Source organism: Cryptomeria japonica, chromosome 4 (assembly GCF_030272615.1).
Source record: "Cryptomeria japonica chromosome 4, Sugi_1.0, whole genome shotgun sequence".
NCBI lineage: Eukaryota > Viridiplantae > Streptophyta > Pinopsida > Cupressales > Cupressaceae > Cryptomeria > Cryptomeria japonica.
The window spans coordinates 172,372,212-172,385,961 of record NC_081408.1 but is presented as its reverse complement, the minus strand read 5'-3'; the positions used below and the strand labels follow the sequence as shown (position 1 = coordinate 172,385,961).

The window sequence follows — 13,750 nt, the reverse complement described above, 5'->3', positions numbered from 1 at the left end:
CACCTCTGAATCTTGCATGCTCTGCTCTCACCTTATCTCTCCATTCATCTCTCCTTATCCCTCCATTCTCACCTTATCTACCCATGCTCCTTATCACTCCAACATCTCCTTATCTCTTTGAATAATTTCTAGTTCACATCACATGCCCGCCACCATGAAATGTACTAGTTTGAACACTGTGCAGAGTTGGTGCCAATAGGGAACAACGCAGGTCAAGAATTCATTGGGAGTCAACAAAGTGGTATGAACACCACAACCGACAACAAACCCACCGGAAGTGAAGTGGCATGAACACCACAACCGACAACAAACCCACCGGAAGTGAAGTGGCATGAACACCACGACAAACGAGAAGCACCACCGAGAACTCACCAAAGTCAACGCACCACACCACCATAGACCACCTGCCATACATGTTGGACACATGAGCAAACCACCATAATTAAAGCGACTTGCAGGAGATTCAAACTAGGAATGTCATATATGTTGGCATTTGCATGAAGATTGCATTAATGATATGTTATGTTGTCATTGATGTCAATTAACCAGTAATGATATTATTGTAATGATGTTTTGTAACCGGTAGGAAGAATTTGTGGAGTGAACCGATATTGCTATGTATTGAAGAGCTAAACCAGTAAACCCTACCTATTGATTTGATAAATCTTAACAGATTAAGTTTGGTGAATTGGTTATATTGATTTATGATCTAATAATGAGTGGTAATGATTATGACATGTATGATTATTGTATGAAGAGAATTTCAAAGTGAGTTTGGTGCCTTGTTGAAACAATTTTTGTCTAGGGAATGAGCAAGTATATTACATGTAATGCAAAGCATTTGATGAGTTACTGAGTTCGATGAAGCGATGATCAAGGAGCGATCGAGGTTTTGTTGATTGATGTGCAAAGATTGCTATGTAATCCAACAGTCATACTTGAACTGACTTGTTTGTAATCTCTATGAGAGAATTAGGTTTTTATTGTGTTACCGACCTAATTGATTTGTTTATAAGGTCGATGAGTTGTTTAGTTTCAGAGTTGGCAAAGTTTTAGTTGAGTGTGTGGTTTTCGAACCGGATGATGTATCTGCAGTTTGAGTAAAGGCAGATAGGAGCATGAAAAGGATCTGAACAAGCAAGTGTAGTGCTATTCAAACAGATCAACAAACTCTTGTTGTTTTCTAACAATTACAGCAAATTGAAATCCCCTAACGAGTAAGCTCCAACAAGCTTGGTGTTATTCAAATCCTCTAACTAAGTGATCCATTAGCTTGGATTTAAAATCCTCTATTGAGGTTACTCCTTACAGGGTATTGCTTCTAACAAGGCATTATAGTCAATCCCTTAACCGGGTGGTCCCTAACAGGATATGCTCTTAACAGGACTTTTGTAAAGCTTTAACAGGCTAGGCTCCTAACAGGGTGAACTTCAGAAGAGTTCAGATACTTATCTTGTGAGTCTCATCTCACCGTGGTTTTTCCCATTTGGGTTTCCACGTTAAAAATATTGTGTCAAGTGATGAATGTTTTTGTGGTTATGTTCTTATGGTTGATTTGCTTACCTACTTAATCCACTTTGATAAGTCATGATAACCGGAAACATTGTGAAATGAAGTTTTACTTATGTCAGTAAAATCATTTGGATGTTTATGAGTTTGAAGTTATTTACTGTTAGTTTGTTGTAACAATCAACTGGTTTATCTTGAGAGTTTTTATCTTGACAGTGATATTGCATTGATAGTTCTAAGTTTACTTTGAGAGATTGATTTTGAGATTGGTGAAGTCAGTATCAGTTTTTCTATCTACTAATTCACCCCCCTTCTTAGTAGTTGACCAGATTCTTATTCTTTCATCATACCATCAATTGGTATAAGAGCATATCATGTCCTCTAAGGTCTAAGCCTAAAAACTTGAGGTAAAGATCTTGCCGAACATGATGAAGAAGGAAGGTCCAAAGTTTAATAGAGAGAACTATAGGATACAGAGTGATAGAATGAAAATTTATATCAAGAGTCTTGGAAATCAATACTGGGAACATGTTGTTGTTCAATATGTTGCACCTAGTGGGACTATGACTGATGATCAGAAGAAAGAGCAACAAGAAAACAATCAACCATTAGAGGCTATTATCAATTCTTTGTCTGATGTAGAGTATGTAGATGTTCATGGTCTAGAGACTGCATATGATGTATGGAAAAAACTTGAAGAGATTTATAGCGGTGATGAACATGTTAAGATTGCTAAAGAAGAGAGTCTAAAAGGAAAGTTTGATGACATGCGGATGGTTGAAGGTGAGAATATCCAGCAATATGGTCAAAGGATAAAAGAGATAGTCGGTGAAATTAAGAGTGCAAGAGGTAAAGTGGAAGATGCCATAGTGATCACTAAGGTACTAAGAACACTGCTACCGGTCTACGTTATCCGAGTTGCAGCCATTCAAGAGCTAAAGTCTATTGAAAAAACTAAGGTAACCCTTGACTCCATCATTGGCAATCTTACTGCTTTTGAATTAAATGGTTATGATGGTAGTGTACATAAATTTGAATCTGCATTTAGAGCTTTTGTTTCTAACCCATCTATGAGGAAAAGTAGAGATGTCAGTCACAATTATGAATCTAGATCCAGCAAAGAAGTTGATGATGAAGATAGTTTAGTTGAGCTTGAAGCATTGTTGGCCAAGCGGTTTCCCAGAGGTACTGGTAAATATAGAGGTAAATTGCCTTTGAAATGTTTTGCATGCAACAAGATTGGACACGTAGCTGCTAATTGTCCTAATGGTGATAATGAGCACAAACGAGAGAAATTCAAGAAGTATAAGGGTAAAGGCAAAAGAGATTGTCTTATTGTTGTTGATGGTGGTATAACTGATGAGGAATTTGATGGTGATGCTAATGAAGACATTGTGTTTATAGCCATTAAAGAGGAGATATCTGATCAGAAGGCATTAGTATCTCAAATGGATAACTCTAATGATTGGATCATTGATAGTGGTTGTTCACATCACATGACTGGTGACCAGAGCAAATTTCTTTCTTTGAAGGAATTTGATGGTAGAGTTGTAAGATTTGGTAATGACTCACCCTATATGGTTAAAGGTAAGGGAACTATTTCTCTTAATGGAAAGAGCAGTGCAGATGATGTCTACTGGGTTGAAGGTTTAAAGCACAATCTTTTGAGTGTGGCACAACTCAATGACAGAGGATACCCATTGGAGTTTAAGAATGGTATGTGCAAAATATATGGGAGCAAAGGTGAACTGATTGCAACTGGGAAGCAAACTAAAGGTAACCTGTTTCATCTTAATCCTAAAGTCAACAACTGTTTAATTGCAAAGATAGATGATAGTTGGCTTTGGCATAGGAGATTTTGTCATATAAACTTTGATAACATTGTTAAAGTGAGTAAGTCCAAGACAGTGAGAGGTTTGCCTCAGTTGGACAAACTGGTTAATGCTCTATGTAAGGAATGTCAGTTGGGAAAGATGACATCCTCAACTTTCAAGAGCAAATCTTTTTCAGCGGAACATTTGTTAGATTTGGTTCATAGAGATCTTTGTGGACCAATAAGGACAAAAAGTATTCAAGGTGACAGATATTTTATGATCTTTACTGATGATTGCTCAAGGATGATGTGGGTCACATTCCTGTAGGATAAGACTAAAGCTTTTAGTAAGTTCAAGGTATTCAAGGCCATAGCTGAGAAGGAGATGGTAAGAAGATAAAGTGTCTAAGGACTGATCAAGGCGATGAATTTACTTCTAAGCAATTCACTAGATATTGTGAAGAAAATGGTATCAAATGATAACTTTCTGCACTGAGGACACCACAACAGAATGGTATCGCAGAGAGAAACAACGGGTCAGTTGTTGAAGCTGCTAGGATGATGTTGATACAAGGAGGTGTAGCAAAATTTTTTTGAAGAGAAGTTGTCAGCACAACTGTTTACACTATGAACTAGATTCTGGTAAAAAGAGGTAAGGACAAGACTCCTTATGAATACTGGTATGGTAGAACACCTAATGTTAGTTATTTCAAGATATTTGGTAGCAAATGTTTTATTAAGAGAGGTGATTATGTTAGCAAATTTGAGGCTAAAAGTGATGAAGGTATATTTCTTGGTTATTTCACCAAGAGTAAGGCCTACAAGTGTTTTAACAACTAGTCATAGAGAATTATTGAGAGTGCTGATGTTCGAGTGGATGAATATCTCGAAGTCTCAGAGGAAACCAGTTTGGAGAAAAAGGATGAAGATCCTTGCATTTTGTTTTTGGAACCAAAACTATGAAACTTGAAACCGGTAAAGCAAATACTGATGTACCAGTTCAACCGGAACAGACAAATTCAGAAGAAGATGATGATAATGAAGAAGATGAACTTGAAGGTAATGATCATGTTATTCCGAGATATGTGAGACTCAATCACAATCCTGAGTAGATTATTGGAGATAAGGATGTTGGAGTACTTACTAGAAGAAGAATCACAGAGAATTCTTGCATGATCTACACTATTGAACCAAGAACTGCTAAGGAAGCATTTGGTGATGATCATTGGGTTAAATCTATGGAGGAGGAACTAGATCAAATTGAGAAAAATAACACTTGGACCCTAGTACCCCAACCGGTAAATAAAATTTTGATAGGTACTAAGTGGGTATTCAAGAACAAGTTGAATGAAGATGGTGTTGTAGTTCACAACAAAGCTAGGTTGGTTTGCAAAGGTTATGGACAAGAGGAAGGAGAAGATTATGGTGAGACTTTTGTACTAGTGGCAAGACTGGAAGGTGTCAAAACTTTACTTGCATTTGCAACACATAAGAAATTCAAGGTATACTAGATGGATGTTAAGTCAAAATTTTTGAATGGGATACTGGAAGAAGAAGTATACATTGAGCAGCCATATGGTTATGCTCTAACTGATGAGAAAGACATGGTATGCATATTGCATAAGGCTTTATATGGATTAAAGTAGCCATCGAGAGCATGGTATGAAAGGCTTCATACACATCTGACGAAGACAACAACATATATCTCAAATCTAAAGGAGATAAAATACTGGTCAACGAAGTTTTTGTAGATGATATCATATTTGGAGGTAATGATGACATGAGCAATGATTTTGCAGATGAAATAAAAAATGAGTTTGAAATGTCTCTAGTGGGAGAAATAAATTTTTTCATAGGCTTGCAAATACAACAAATGAAGAATGGTATTTTCATCACACAGTCTAAGTATGTGAAAGAGGTCTTGAAGACATTTGGTATGAGTGACTGTAAACCAGTTGGGACACCAATGGTTACAGGTTGTAAGTTGTCTAAGGAAGATGAATCCACATCTGTTGATGAGAAGGAATACAAGTCAATGATTGGAAAATTGCACTATGTTGTTCACAACAGACCAAATATAGCTCATGCAGTTGGGCTAGTTGCCAAATTCCAAAAGAATCCTAAGTAAACACATTTGATAGCAACCAAGAGGATTTTTAGATATTTGAAAGGTACTGTTGACTATGGATTATGGTATCCATATGGAGGAAACTTTGACTTGAAGGTGTACACAGATGCAGATTGGGCATGAAATGTTGATGACAGGAAAAGCACAACTGGTGGAGCATTTTTTCTTGGAGGAAGACTTGTTTCATGGAGTAGTAAAAAGCAGAGTTGTACATCACAATCTACTGCTGAAGTTGAGTAGGTTGCAACTTACATGAATTGTACCCAGGCTATCTAGATGAGGCACATTTTGGAATGTTTTAAGTTGAAGATTTCAAATCCTATAAAGATATTATGTGATAATACAAGTGCTATAAATATTTCCAAGAACCCTGTTTTGCATGCATGAACCAAGCATATTGAATTGAAGTATCATTTCTTAAGGGAAAAAGTGCAGAGTAAAGATGTGATCTTGGAGCATGTTTCTACCAAGGAGCAGCTTGCATATATCTTTACTAAACCTTTGCCTAAGACTACTTTTGAGTATCTTAGAAGTCAGTTAGGGGTTGTACCCCTTCATGAGATCAGTTGAGCATGATGTAGATTACATTAGTCCCGAAGCTACTTGCAAAATTTTCCAGTAGGATTGGTGTAGAAGTGGAATTATTCCATAGGGGGAGCACAAGTTGCAGGTTGTTGATGTTGAATAGTGACATTTGACATTACATGTTTTACTTTCAATTTGACATTGTTGTCAAAGGAGGAGGAGAACTATGTGATTTGTATGAATGAAAAAGAGAAGGAAGACAAGCGAAAGACAAGGTGAATACTTGGTAATGTAAACCAGGATTCCTATTCACAATCACAACAATCAATGGTATTTGTATTGCCATCAATGCCAAAGGGGGAGATTGTTGGCATTTACATGAAGATTGCATTAATGATATGTTATGTTGTCATTGATGTCAATTAATCAGTAATGATATTGTTGTAATGATGTTTTGTAACTGGTAGGAAGAATTTGTGGAGTGAACCGATATTACTATGTATTGGAGAGCTGAGCCGGTAAACCCTACTTGTTGATTTGATAAACCCTAACCGATTAAGTTTGGTGAATTGGTTATATTGATTTATGATTTGATAATGAATGGTAATGATTATGACACATATGATTATTGTATGAAGAGAATTTCAAAGTGATTTTGGCGCGTTGTTGAAACGGTTTTTGTCTAGGGAATGAGCAAGTATATTGCATGTAATGCAAAGCACGTGATGAGTTACTAAGTTCGATGAAGTGGTGATCAAGGAGCGATCGAGGTTTTCTTGATTGATGTGCAAAGATTGCTATGTAATCCAACGATCATACTTGAACTGACTTGTTTGTAATCTCTATGAGAGGATTAGGTTTTTGTTGTGTTACCGAGCTAATTAATTTGTTTATAAGGTCGATGAGTTGTTTAGTTTCAGAGTTGTCAAAGTTTTAGTTGAGTGTGTGGTCACCGAACCAGATGATGTATCTGCAGTTTGAGTAAAGGCAGATAGGAGCATGAAAAGGATTTGAACAAGCAAGTGTAGTGCTATTCAAACAGATCAACAAACTCCTATTTTTTTCTAACAATTACAACAAATTGAAATCCCCTAACCAGGTAAGCTCTAACAAGCTTGGCGCTATTCAAATCCTCTAACCAGGTGATCCATTAGCTTGGATTTCAAATCCTCTACCGAGGTTACTCCTTACAGGGTATTGCTTCTAACAAGGCATTATAGTCAATCCCTTACCTGGGTGGTCCCTAACAGGATCTATTCTTAAAAGGACTTTTGTAAAGCTTTAACAGGCTAGTCTCCTAACAGGGCGAACTTCAGAAGAGTTCAGATAGTTATCTTGTGAGTCTCATCTCACCGTGGTTTTTCCCATTTGGGTTTCTACATCAAAAAAATTGTGTCAAGTGGTGAATGTTTTTGTGGTTGTGTTCTTATGGTTGATTTGCTTAACTACTTAATCCACTTTGATAAGTCATGATAACCGGAAGCATTGTGAAATGAAGCTTTACTTATATCAGTAAAAACATTTGGATGTTTATGAGTTTGAGGTTATTTACTGTTAGTTTTTTGTAACAGTCAACCGGTTTATCTTGAGAGTTTTTATCTTGACAGTGATATTGAATTGATAGTTCTAAGTTTACTTTGAGAGATTGATTTTGAGATTGGTGAAGTTAGTATCCATTTTTCTATCTACTGATTCACCCCTTCTTAGTAATTGATCAGATTCTTATTATTTCATCATACCATCAGTATCAACACAACTTGCAACATTGTCATTGCACTGCGGGGTGAACCCTGTGCTCAATTAATATATTGAAAAAATAAGATATTTCCAAATTAATGACTTCATGTGTGTGTCACCACTTATTAATTTCTTTTTATTTAAAATAATTTCAACCTTGTTCAATTTATCATTTTTATCTAACATTACTCAATAATGATAATGATAATGATAATGATAATAATAATAATAATAATAATAATAATAATAATAATAATAATAAACAACCCCTTATGCTCAACTATCAACAATAACTTTTTATAATGGCAAGGTTGAGACACTATTTTCCTAACATTTACTTACTTTATTTTCTTCTCAAAGTAAGATCATAAATTTGTTTTTTTTCAATTTTCATTTGCATTGCCACTTCTTTACAAAATAACTCTACTTCTCTTCGGCTCTCTTGAAGACGATGTGCCATTTTAGCCAATAGAGCAAGGTCATTGACATATAGCATTAGCTTTATCACAAAGGTCATTAAACTTTTTAATGACATCCACGATACTAGACAATCTATGGAAGCCAATATTGAAAACAACACAATGATCCCAAAAGACCCAACCAACAAACCCTAGGAACAAACTCTAAGTAGCTATTACTCTTTGCTAATCATGGTTCTTCTAGGGTGAATTTTGACGAAGTAATTCGCCATCTATGCAATTCTTTCCTCCTCGAACATAATAGTTAAAGACTCAACTTTTAGGATGTCAACATATTATTGATGTGAATGTCCTCATATGTCGAACACTCCATGATGTATTGCTATTCTATTTCCACCAACCTTGAAGTGTAGAGATAACAAGCCTTATCAACCCATTCCTCTTTGGGTATTTTTCCCATCCTTATTTGGCATGTAAGGTAGTGTAACTTAGTTCTTAACTGGGCTATTAGAATTTTAGCATTTCATTTTATATCTGCCTCTATATAGTATTTGTGTTGATGGTCATATGTGGGATTGAAATGCCTAACATAGTATTGCCTTTTTTGCCTAAGATGCTTTACCCACAATGCCACTTTTACTTTCTCTTTCACCTACCTTTTGATTTTTGCATTAACATTTGGGCATTTTTGCATATTGATTCTCCATCTATTAAACAACTTGATATTTTGTTTCATCCAAGTGTCTTTCCTTCTTTTTTAGCTTTTCTTCTACTAACAATTTTGAGCCAATATTCTCTTTTCACTTCAAGTATCCTAACAACTCAACTTTCGCAACTACCTCAATTGGGAAGACTCTCTGGCTAAGTTGATCTCATAAGGGAATATGGTTTTAATTTTAAAATTGCTTGCAATGAAATTTTTCTTTGCAACATTTCTATTTGGCTCCATCTTGATATTAAGGTGCCACTATTCCATACTTGACAACCATACAACACACTAGTGTTGCCAATCCCCTAAATAACATCTTCTTCGACTTCCAATCCCATAACTCGACTAATCTATATTTGTTTTGAAGTGTATATAAAACTTTCTAATCTATATTTGTTTTGAAGTGTATATAAAACTTTCTAACCCGCTTTAATCCTTTTGCTCTACAAACTTCCCAAGTGAAATTGCTATAAAAATCAAAGCTCAGATTTTTATATCCATTTACTACTTGCAAAGAGCTTTCTTCAAACTCGATTATTATTTTTTTTATCTAAGAGTGAAAATAATGACATTAGTTTTTCCAATTTTCACATTCCCACCTGTTTAAAAAAAATGACTCTAATACTTGATCAGGAAGAACTTGTATTTACAGAACGGAGGGACTACTTGGTGGCATCGGCCAGAAGTCGATTCCGTTTGTTACATAACAGAGAAACTTAAAAAGTTCTCTACGCCTCTCACGAATTGACATGAAAGTAATTATTCACCACAAAACGAGTCTCCTCCAATGAAGGGAAAATTGTCGCCGAAACGAAAGTAAAGGTGAGGTTGACAACATGTGGACGATGTGAGTGCTCCATAGCCACATACAGAGCAGCTATTTGTTCAATTTTTTTAATAATCTCAGACCCAGATCATGGCGTCCCTCATACCGTTCAAGTTTCCAACATCTGCTTCTTACACATCAACATTTACACTTGATGAAAAACACAATTTTGCAGGCCATTTAACGGATTCCACCACATGGCTTCCTAAAGTTAGGCCTTCCAGATTGATGACTAGAGCAGAAAAAAAATTCAACCTGTGGGAGCTATTAGGAGGAAGAGGACTTGCAGGAGGTGAAGAACGAGTTATAACAGAGTTCCAGAAACAAATACCGTCTAATTCAATTGAGCAGCCTTCAAAGTTTTCAAGTGAAGATCAAAATGAGCAGAAAGGCCCTGCAGGTATGGTTTCTGCTACTTCTACTGTTGATGATAGTGCCTTCGAGAAGGAACTACAAGGTTTGACAGGTGGGTTCCCTGGTGGTGAAAAGGGCTTACAAAAATTTCTTAAGGATAACCCACCTCCAGCTAAACAATTTGGTTCCTCTGAATCGGAAACTATGAATTTGTCAAAGTCTAAGGCGCCACCCTTACCACTTTTAATGCCAGGTATGATTGTAATTGTAAAGAATCCCAAGAACCCTTATCACATGTACAGTGGAATTGTGCAGAGGGTTACTGATGGAAAGGCTGGAGTGCTTTTTGAGGGTGGGAATTGGGATAAACTTGTGACTTTCAAGCTTGAGGATTTGGAAAGAAGGTCCAAGGGTCCACCCATGTCAAATCCGAAGTCTGCGATTCTGGAAAATATTAATATCCCATGAATTTTAAAATTTTTTGGTCTGTTTGATTGGAAGAATATTTTTAGCAGCATTGTTAGGTAAACATGTAATTCATTTGTATCTTTTTCAGTGAGCTAATGAGGATTTGTAGAAAAAATTCGATCCGTTTGTAAGCAGCACTGAATTCATTTGTATCATTTTCAGTAAGCAATTGAAGATTTATTTGATTTTTTTGTATAGTTATATGACAAGGGAATATATTACGGAGCACTTTATCTTCTGTTTAATAAAAATAAAGAATCAAGATATATCCTGGTGATAGACCACTTCAGTGGTCTGAAACGTTGATGTTCAAATAATCTAATAGGTTTTAAGTTTTAACCCAAGAATCTTTTACTCGCTATTATTGATTCTGTAAGTGCTGAATCTCTTAAAGATAAAAACATTTTTACTTTTTCAGATCACTGGGCTACCGAATTGTTCTGTCAGACCGCCTCTGAGATCTCCATGAGGCGATTGTCTTGGGATGAAGGCATTGAGGGGATTGTTGTAGGGCGAGGGAATTGTTTGACCCTTTGTTAAAGGCAAAGACGTTTTTACATTTTTATGTCACTGTCAAGGACATTAGTTTGGTATGTCAGCGCTCTCTGCTAGAAGCCCACAACGGGGTTGTTTTTGAAGGAATGGATTCAGGGGGTTGTTTGAGTGGAGAAGACTGGTTTCAATTCCATGGTAAAAGTCCCCAAAGGGATTGTTTCCAATTTATCATATATATTGTTCAAATTTTCTATTCCTTGGTTTTGACTCTAGAGTTAAACTCAGTGGTAAAGCTGAACTTGCCAGACCACCTGCATCCAGTGATCAAAATAAAATGGATATCTTTAATGTGCCCCGTGCCATAATAGTTTGTAGGAATTTTTAAATTGTGCGTTCATTTTCAGAAGATTGCTTTCATGAGTATTGGATTAGAAGATAAATTCCCAAAGCTTTTTCTTAGTCTTGATTTAAGATTTCATGTACTTGGTTATGATTGCTGAATCCTTGAAACATGGTAAGAGATTTGTATGTTCTTCTGTTTTTAATACTTGAAGATATTCCAACAAAATGTCCTGTTCTCAAGTATTGAAATTGGACTATGATTAAAGCAAAAAGATTTTGGTCAGTCAATGAGAGGAGAGAAGCAGAGACTATATACAAGAAAAGTTGCTGTCAATTATCGGTGCACACTTACTCCGAAAACCTGAGAACGGATACAACAGCATTAGTGAATTCCAATGTTTACCACATATAGTCTCTAACGAGACAAATCCAAAGCCAAATTATTGGGTTTTTCCTGCTGGTTCTCCTTTGTGCTTGTTTAGTCTTAGGAGGAAAAGGAACTGATTTATGTGGGTCTGCAGAATTCAATTGATCTTTCTTCCCATTAACTTAGAGTGAACTTAAGAGGTTCTAATTGCTAATAGTTATATTAATAGGATAGAGTTGATATTTTAATGAAATCATGTGCCTTTTTTTTTTTCAGTTTCTTTTTTTTCTTTTTTTGTTTGTTGCTTCTTTCATTTTTTAAGGTAAGTGCTATTGTTAATGGGGATAGCTCCCTATATTGCAGAATTAAGAAAATTACATACTGTTTCATACATCAGACAAGACTAGCCTTGCCTGCCATACACTACCATAGACGTAGCTATAGATACCCAAGTCTGACTACCAAATAACCAGTAATATCACAAACTAACACAACCCCATAACCCACAGTCCTGTTACATTTGTCCACCAATAGCTTGGTATATCACAGCTGCAAATTCACCTATATTGATAGCATTGCGGGTGAAGTTCTCAGGGAGCCACCAGTCATCTGATTCAGTCAGTCTTTGGAAAGGCACCATGTTCCTATTAAACACCGCACATCTGAACACTTCCAATGCATTCTCCCCAAATGCCTTTATACGCTCACGTTTCTCCTTCCATACCAAATCATGTCTGCCTTTAGTTGCAATTTACTAATTTTTAATCCATTTCTGCTCTTTGTATTTCTGTTACACCAGTCAAGGTACTCCTTTGACTTGTTAGTTCCAGCTGTATTAATTTCTCAATAGTAGGATCGGCCTTGTCTTTGGGGTTGAATTAATTTGTTCATGTATTTGTACTTTGGTATGCAATGCACCGTGTCAGTTTATCCAGGGAATTACCTTTTTTTTGTTTTTATGATTCCAGTCGATGTCAAGAGAAAAACTGTGATAGGGAATTATTATCTTATAATTTATGATCAGGGCCAAAAGTTATCTAGTAGGCAGCTGTTTTCTGTTTTGAAATTCAATGACTTGGAGTAACTGGTGTAGGAGCATAAGATGAAGGCATGGAATTATTTTCCTATTGAAAATAGAATCACATCTCTGAAAATGGGAGGTTGATTGATTTCTTTGTTCCCCTATTGGAAAGTAATTTCATCTCCTGGCACAAGCTACGTTTTTCTTTATTCAATTGCAGTGAATGATTTGAGCTAATTCAATACCTCAGTTTGATCTTTGTGAAAGGTTTATACATAACATGCCTTAATGAAAATACATATATCTGTCAATGGGTCCTTGGTCTTGTAATGTCCCTATTGGGAATATTCCTGATTTCTTTGACTGCAAACGGTATTAATTACTAAAAACTGATATTAGAAATATCAAAGATCAAGAAATTACGATAATATTCCAATCAATACATCATAGCATCATGGATCAATACATCGTAGCATATTCCTCACAACCAATCACATTGTGAATTCCTTGGAAATGCTTGCAAATGCCTTATTAAGGCTGGTCATCCTTGACTTGCCAAGAGCATGGAAGGTGGGCTGCCCTTTGTTGATGGTGTTTTTATGCACTATGCAACACATAATAAAATACTAAGTATTCAATCCTCTCTTGAACAAAGACTCCCAAATGCTAAGCTGCGTGATCAAGTGAGATGACTCCAAGGTTCTCGAATGTCAGGTCTTGACGTGCTCTTGGATAGACTCAGTTGTGTATGATGTGATATTGCTGGTTTCACGAGGTGGACTTACGTTGAATGGTTGAGTGCTCTTGATCTGCTTGAATGCCTTGAATGTTGTTGGAATGTAGGATTCATTTGATTAAAAAAAGGGAAAAAAGGATAAGGTTTAGGAAGCTATTCTAACTCTAGGAATGTAAGAGCAAAGGATAATCTTTGATGAAATTCAACTAAGTCTTGCTTCGACATGCAGCGAACATCGCCACAAGGCTAGTGCAATCTCCTAAGGATAGCTTTATGATTTTCAAATCATCACCACAAGCAT

General features: G+C 36.1%; 1 protein-coding gene across 1 annotated transcript; it reads left to right on the top strand.

Annotated features, from left to right (window-relative positions):
• The first annotated feature begins 9,480 nt into the window (after positions 1 to 9,480).
• Positions 9,481 to 10,677, top strand: LOC131048995 (NAD(P)H-quinone oxidoreductase subunit S, chloroplastic). The gene has a single exon (XM_057982990.2). It carries the CDS (start codon positions 9,757 to 9,759, stop codon positions 10,486 to 10,488), a length of 732 nt encoding a protein of 243 aa, XP_057838973.2. The 5' UTR covers positions 9,481 to 9,756; the 3' UTR covers positions 10,489 to 10,677.
• Positions 10,678 to 13,750: the final 3,073 nt, after the last annotated feature.